Here is a 7500-nt window from a genome sequence, read left to right as displayed (position 1 = left end):
TTATAAATGGTGAATCAAATCAATAAATGAGGAAATGCTCCTTAGATAAGTATTTGTGTAAATAAGAATAAAGAAAAATTCCAGTAGAAACCCTATCTAAATGAAAGAAAATTTCAAATGGGTGAAAAAAGACTTTGGGTTGCATTCACCAGTGTAACCACTAGGTGTCGCACCCTGTATACAACTTGCTTTGTGTAGCTTCCGTGGAATAAGGGAAGATAGTGCCCAGGGGTTCCTCCGGTAAAAATGCAGTTTGTAGGTTTTCTGATCCCTCAAACACAAAAGAAGAAAGGGAAACCCCATGGTGCCGTATATGATGCAACCGAGAAATTAAAGGTAGTAACTCACAGAGTAAGCTGTAGGGTGTCCGCCATCAGTAGTTAAGCCAGGAAGGTTCCGCGTTCCACGGCCCTGGCTCCGAGTGCCGGAAGTGACGTAGTAGACTCCACCCTACGCGTTTCGTCAGAGGACGTCTGCTGGACCGGCCAGCAGACGTCCTCTGTCAGGGGGAGTCCTGTGATCTGTACAGGAATAAATACCTGGAAGGCTTACCCTGATACATTACTGAGCATGCTGCTATCAAAGTAAACAACATATATCAGATACTAGGCCTGCTTTAACCACATTACCTCCGGAAGATTTACCCCCTTCATAACCAGAATTTTTTTTGCAATACAGCACTGCGTTATTTTAACTGACAATTGCGTGGTCATGTGACGCTGTACCCAAATAAAATTGATGTCATTTTTTCCCACAAACAGAGCTTTCTTTTGGTGGTATTTGATCACCTGTGCGATTTTTTTTTATTTTTTCCGCTGTAAACAACGACCGAAAATTTTAAATAAAAAACAATATTTTTTTTCTTTCAAAACAAAAATGTAAAAAATTGAATTTTTTCATCAATTTAGACCAATTTGTATTCTGTTACATATTTTTGGTTAAAAAAAATCCCATAAGCGTATATTGATTGGTTTGCGCAAAAGTTATAGGGTCTACAAACTATGGGATATTTGTATTTATTAATTACTATAATTTTTTTACTAGTAATGGCGGCGATCTGCGATTTTTAGCGGGACTGCGACATTGCAGCGGACAGATCGGACCCCTAACTGACATTTTTGACACTTTTTGGGAACCAGTGACACTAATACAGTGATCAGTGTTAAAGCTTTGTTTTGGTAGTATTTGATCATCACTGCGTTATAAACAAAAAAAAAAAAAAGTGAAAAAAGAAAAATTATATTTTTTTACTTTCTGCTATAAAACATATCCAATAAAAAATTTTAAAAATCAAATTTCTTCATAAATTTAGGCCAAAATGTATTCTGCTACATGTTTTTTTATTAACCACTTTACCACTGGAGGATTTTGCTGTCTTACGTCTGGGCCACTTTTTGCGATTCGGCACTGCGTGATTTTAACGGACAATTGCGCGGTCGTGCGACGCTGTACCTAAACGAATTTGATGTCCTTTTTTTCCCACAAACAGAGCTTTCTTTTGGTGGTATTTGATCACCTGTGAGATTTTTTGATCATGCGCTATAAACAAAAAAAGAGCGTCAATTTTGCAAAAATAACAATATTTTTCACATTTTTTTTATATGAAATTCCCCCCAAAAAAATTTAAAAATCAAAATTTTTTAACATTTTCGGCCAATTTGTTTTATGCTACATATGTTTGGTAAAAAAAATTGCAAAAAGCGTATTTTGATTGGTTTACGCAAAAGTTATCGCGTTTACTAACAAAGGGAAAGATTTCTGTCATTTTTGGTGGTTTTTTTTTAGTAATGGCGGCGATCTGCGATTTTTTTTTTTGCGGTACTGCGACATTGCGGTGGACAGACCGGACCCTTGACTGACATTTTTGACACTTTTGGGGTTACCAGTGACATTACTGCAGTAATCAGTGCTATAAATATGCACTGTTACTGCAAAATGACACTGGCAGGGAAGGGGTTAACTTTATTGGGGAAGGAGGGGTTAAGTGTGTCCCTAGGGGCGTGCTTCTAACTGTGATTGGACATGGCTACTGGTGTAGGAACAGTGATCAACGGTCCTACATAGTAGAACCGTATGATCACCATTCCTACACAGGGGAGAATGACAGGCGGTTTGTTTACATCAGCCGCCTGCCTTTCTCCCTTCACGGAGGACGATCGCGAGTGACCGGCGGACATCGGGTCCGCCGGTCACACGCACGGACTTCCCAGGGAACGAGCCGGGGCGGGCGCGCGCTCGCCCGCTATTGGCTCACAAGCAAGTGACAGGCTAGTGACGTATATATACATCACTTTGCCTGGCCGGGGCTGACCGCCGCAGTATATGTACTTGCGGCAGTCGGCAACCGGTTAAAGCTTTGTTTTGGTAGTATTTGATCATCACTGTGTTTATTTTTTGCGTTATAAACCAAAAAAAAAAAAAGAAAAATTATATTATTTTACTTTCTGCTATAAAACATATCTAATAAAAAATTTTAAAAATCAAATTTCTTCATAAATTTAGGCCAAAATGTATTCTGCTACATGTTTTTTTATTAAAAAAAAAAATCCCAATAAGCGGATATTGATTGGATTGCACAAAAGTTATCGCGTCTACAAACTAGGGATTTTTTCTTTTTTTTACTAGTAATGACGGCGATCAGCAATTTATATCGTGACTGCGATATTGCGGCGGACAGTCGAACACTAATTGAAACTTTGTGGGAACCAGTGGCACTAATACAGTGATCAGCGGTAAAAATTTGCACTGTCACTGTACTAATGACACTGGCTAGGAAGAGGTTAAACAGTGGGGATCAAAGGGTTAACTGTGTGCCTATCCAGTGTTTTAGTGTAGTGTGTGGGGGAGGTGCTTTTATAAGGGGGAAACGTGGATCCTTCTCCCTGCTTTGCAGGAACACAGGATCAATGCCTTCCCTACTGTCAGAATGACGATCTGCCTTGTTTACATAGACTGCCATTCTGGCTCTCTCCCTAACGATTGGCAGGTGGCGATGGACAACGAATCCACGGTACCCGCAGATCAGCTGTGTATAATCGGAGGCCCGCATGCGCGTCCCCTACCCGGAAGTGTAGGGGGCTTTATGTACTAGGTACGTGATCCAGCGCAGCAAAGCCATCCTGCCATTGTAATGTGAGCTATATGATCGGCAAGTGGTTAAAGGGAACATGCACTTTTTCTTTCCTCAGACCTAACTCTCCCCCACTCCACAGAGCCCTCCATCCTTGATGCAAGCCATAAGTGGGTTCTTGGGAGGAGTTATTATAAAAATGCCTTGATGGGCGGGTTCTTGGGAGGAGTTATTATAAAAATGCCTTGATGGGCGGGTGTCAGTCAGGAGGAGTGGGCGGGTTCTTGGGAGGAGTGAATGCCTTGATGCGTGGGTGTCAGTCTGGAGTGGGCGGGTTCTTGGGAGGAGTCATTATAAAAATGCCTTGATGGGCGGGTTCTTGGGAGGAGTTATTATAAAAATGCCTTGATGGGCGGGTGTCAGTCAGGAGGAGTGGGCGGGTTCTTGGGAGGAGTGAATGCCTTGATGCGTGGGTTTCAGTCTGGAGGAGTGGGCGGGTTCTTGGGAGGAGTTCTTATAAAAATGTCTTCATGGGGGGGGGTGTCAGTCTGGAGGAGTGGGCTGGTTCTTGGGAGGAGTTATTATAAAAATGCCGTGATGGGCGGGTGTCAGTCTGGAGGAGTGGGCGGGTTCTTGGGAAGAGTTATTATAAAAATGCCGTGATGGGCGGGTGTCAGTCTGGAGGAGTGGGCGGCTTCTTGGGAGGAGTTATAAAAATGCCTTGATGGGTGGGTGTCAGTCTGGAGGAGTGGGCGGGTTCTTGGGAGGAGTAATTATAAAAATGTCTTGATGGGCGGGTGTCAGTCTGGAGGAGTGGGCTGGTTCTTGGGAGGAGTTATTATAGAACTGCCTTGATGGGTGGGTGTCAGTTTGGAGGAGTGGGCGGGTTCTTGGGAGGAGTTATTATAAAAATACCTTGATGGGTGGGTGTCAGTCTGGAGGTGTGGGTGGCTTCTTGGGAGGAGTTTTTATAAAAATGCCTTGATGGGTGGGTGTCAGTCTGGAGGAGTGGGCAAGTTCTTGGGAGGAGTTATAAAAATGTCTTGATGGGTGGGTGTCAGTCTGGAGGCGTGGGCCGGTTCTTGCGAGGAGTTGTTATAAAAATGCCTTGATGGGTGGGTGTCAGTCTGGAGGAGTGGGCGGGTTCTTGGGAGGAGGAGTTATAAAAATGCCTTGATGGGTGGGTGTCAGTCTGGATGAGTGGGCGGGTTCTTGGGAGGAGGAGTTATAAAAATGCCTTGATGGGCAGGTGTCAGTCTGGAGGAGTGGGCTGGTTCTTGGGAGGAGTTATTATAGAACTGCCTTGATGGGTGGGTGTCAGTCTGGAGGAGTGGGCGGGTTCTTGGGAGGAGTTATTATAAAAATGCCTTGATGGGTGGGTGTCAGTCTGGAGGCGTGGGCGGGTTCTTGGGAGGAGTTTTTATAAAAATGCCTTGATGGGTGGGTGTCAGTCTGGAGGAGTGGGCGGGTTCTTAGGGGGAGTTATTATAAAAATGCCTTGATGGGTGGGTTTCAGTCTGGAGGAGTGGGCGGGTTCTTGGGAGGAGTTTTTATAAAAATGCCTTGATGGGTGGGTGTCAGTCTGGAGGAGTGGGCGGGTTCTTAGGGGGAGTTATTATAAAAATGCCTTGATGGGTGGGTGTCAGTCTGGAGGAGTGGGCGGGTTCTTGGGAGGAGTTATTATACAAATGCCTTGATGGGTGGGTGTCAGTCTGGAGGAGTGGGCGTTCCTAGACAGGATATATTTGCATGCACAATAAAGCCCGAGTGCCCAAACTGCAACACAAAACCAGCTTATCCATTTCAAAGTGCCAGTGGGTTAATACCGGTAGTGAGAAGGTGATATATCACCTCCCAGCCACTTGTCAACTGCCTTCTGAAAATTGATCCACCATAGATTTCTTCTCAGAGGGACAGCATGGGCTGCTGCATATGCAAATACACCCCAATCTAGCTGCTCACCTCTGCACCCCAAAGCCCCCCTCTTTGCTCACTTCTATATGACTTCCTTTGCTCGCTATTGCAGCCCCCACAAAGCTGCTGACCTCTGCACACTGCCTCTTTGCCCACCTTTGCACCCCACCCTACTGCTCAGCTTTAAACTCCAAATGGTTAACCCCCCCCCCCCATCTGCTCACTGCTGACCCCGTATTACCTGAATGCTGTACCTGAATGCAGCCAACATTGCAGCGGCAAGCAGGGCTCTCAAGCCTGCTTCCGTTTGCATCCACTTATCCGGCACCATTCAGGAGATGATAGTGGGCGGGATTTGCATTTGGCTTGTCATGTGATTTACATATGAATACCGTGCTATTTATATATAAATAGTGCTGTTTACATAGGAATGGCATGCTATTTACACATGAATACTTTGCTATTTTTCTTTTTATGAATCACACTGTAGCAGCACTGGGCAGAAATAGTGAGGGGCTCGGGGGCGGGAGGAAAATCACAGGACACTGCACTGTCTCTCTCCTTCCAGCAGCTAAAAGCTGGTGGGAGAGAGAGGGGGAGAAGCTGGCCTTCAGCTGCTGGAAGGGGAGAGACAGTGCAGCGTCCTGTAATTTTCCTCCCGTCCCGCACCAGGGATCCTCAGACTACGGCCCTCCAGCTGTTGTGGAACTACACATCCCATGAGGCATTGTAAAACTGACATTCACAGACATGACTAGGCATGATGGGAATTGTAGTTCCTGAACAACTGGAGGGCCATAGTTTGAAGACGCCTGCGCTACACTGTTCCCCCTGTGTACCCTCCTGTCGGTGGCCCTGAGCGGAGTATCTAATAAGTGTGGAGGGCGACCGCTGAGACCATAAACAGACAGCGGCAGGCAATTAGAATCTCACCCGGCTCCGGCATCCATTGGCGGGGTGACTTCAACCTAGGAGCACCGCCTTGTCTCATCCACGCCCATCCCCGACACATCACCCCCTGGCCCCAGAGTGTGGGAGATGTAGTTCTATTGGGGGGGGGGGGTGTGAAAGAGATACACCTCATATAGGATGGCCAATCAGTTTGCGCTCTTCTTCCTTGTGTGCCCACAGACTATGGGATATATACTGGAATTTTCTTATTTATTTTTAATACCAGTAATAGCGGTGATCAGCGACTTATATTGGGACTGCGATAGTGCGGTGGACAATCTGACACTGGGGGGGGGGGGGGGGGACTGCCACTGACCTCACAAGTGAAACTAATACTGTGATTAGTGATAATACTGTACTAATGACACTGGCTGGGAAGGGGTTACCATCTGGGGCGATCACAGGGTTAATGTGTGCCTAACTATGTGTAATGTGTGTGGATTTTCACTAAAGATCTCTTTGTTTCTTCTTCCTGCTTTGCAAGGAGAAGAAACCAAGAGATGTTTCACTCTGTGCAGAGCTCTGTGTTGATTATCCGCACAGAGCCCTGGGCTGTGATTGGATACAGCCGATCAGCAGGTACCAGCCATGAATCATTGGCCGGAACGTGCTGACTATGTTCCGCTGTGTTCAATCACGGCAGAGCCAGCAGGCAGAGCTGCGCATGAGTGTTCTGATCCCAGAGGAAAGCAGCGCAGTATGGGTACGATGCTGTGCCTGTATGAGCTGCCCTGCCAGCAGCGGATTGGCAAGCAGACACTATCTTTTCCTATCTATTTACTAATGCTAGCAGCATAACGATTAAACACTTCAGTTTAGTTCCGCTTTAAAGAGCTTGTAAACCCCCTCAAAAAAAAATGAAAAGAAAAAAACCCCGTAAGACAAAGACTTGATGAGCTAGTGTGCACGGCATACTAGCTCATTTTGAAATACCTTAGAACGAAGCCCCCGCAGTGCCGCCTGCTCACCGCTGACACAGCAGACATGTTCGGCCGCCCTGCTTCCTGGTTCGCGTCCTCCGGCCATCTGATTGGGCAGAGACATCACTCCAGCACATGTGCACGGGAGCCGCTGGTCACGGCACAGGGCTCTGAAGGAACGGCACGGGTGGCCGTTCCTTCTAAGCGCATGCGCCGATGACGTCATTGGCTGCATTAAAAGTAAATATCTCCTAAACGGGGCAAGTTTAGGAGATATTTACAGTACCTATAGGTAAGCCTTATTAAAGGTACAAGTTATAAGAGGGTTTACAACCTCTTTAATGATAGCAGTTTCCCAATATGCATTACACTATTTCTGATTGGTTCTGTACTGGTCACATGCCCTGTCCTGGCACAATAATAGGCTTTGTCGATGAGGATGATGATGATGATGATGATAATAAAGCGTGTTCTGTGTTGTTGCAGCGGGCGGACGGAGGTGCAGTCTGTGCAGTATGGGAAGGAGAAGGCCAATAAGGACCGGGTTTTTGCGAGGTAAGCGGAAATTCGCACATTGACGCGGGTGTGCGTGTTCTCTGGTTTCTGCCTCTCCCTCATTGTTTGTTTGTGAAGTTGCTATATAAA

The 7500-nt window shown here is 46.1% G+C and overlaps 1 protein-coding gene across 2 annotated transcripts in view; it reads left to right on the top strand.

Moving 5' to 3' along the window:
• The window catches only part of PTPN4 (protein tyrosine phosphatase non-receptor type 4), a 215690-nt gene that overhangs the window by 114906 nt on the left and 93284 nt on the right, over positions 1-7500 (top strand). For both annotated transcript variants that reach the window (XM_082261048.1, XM_082261049.1), the window contains exon 13: positions 7342-7410. In XM_082261048.1, coding sequence (XP_082117174.1) covers positions 7342-7410 — 69 coding nt within the window. The remainder of the gene's footprint in view (positions 1-7341; positions 7411-7500) is intronic.

Source organism: Pelophylax lessonae, assembly GCF_965119305.1.
Source record: "Pelophylax lessonae genome assembly, chromosome: 6".
NCBI classification, from domain to species: Eukaryota; Metazoa; Chordata; class Amphibia; order Anura; family Ranidae; genus Pelophylax; species Pelophylax lessonae.
The sequence above is the reverse complement of the archived record's forward strand: the minus strand, read 5'-3'. Positions and strand labels throughout refer to the sequence as shown.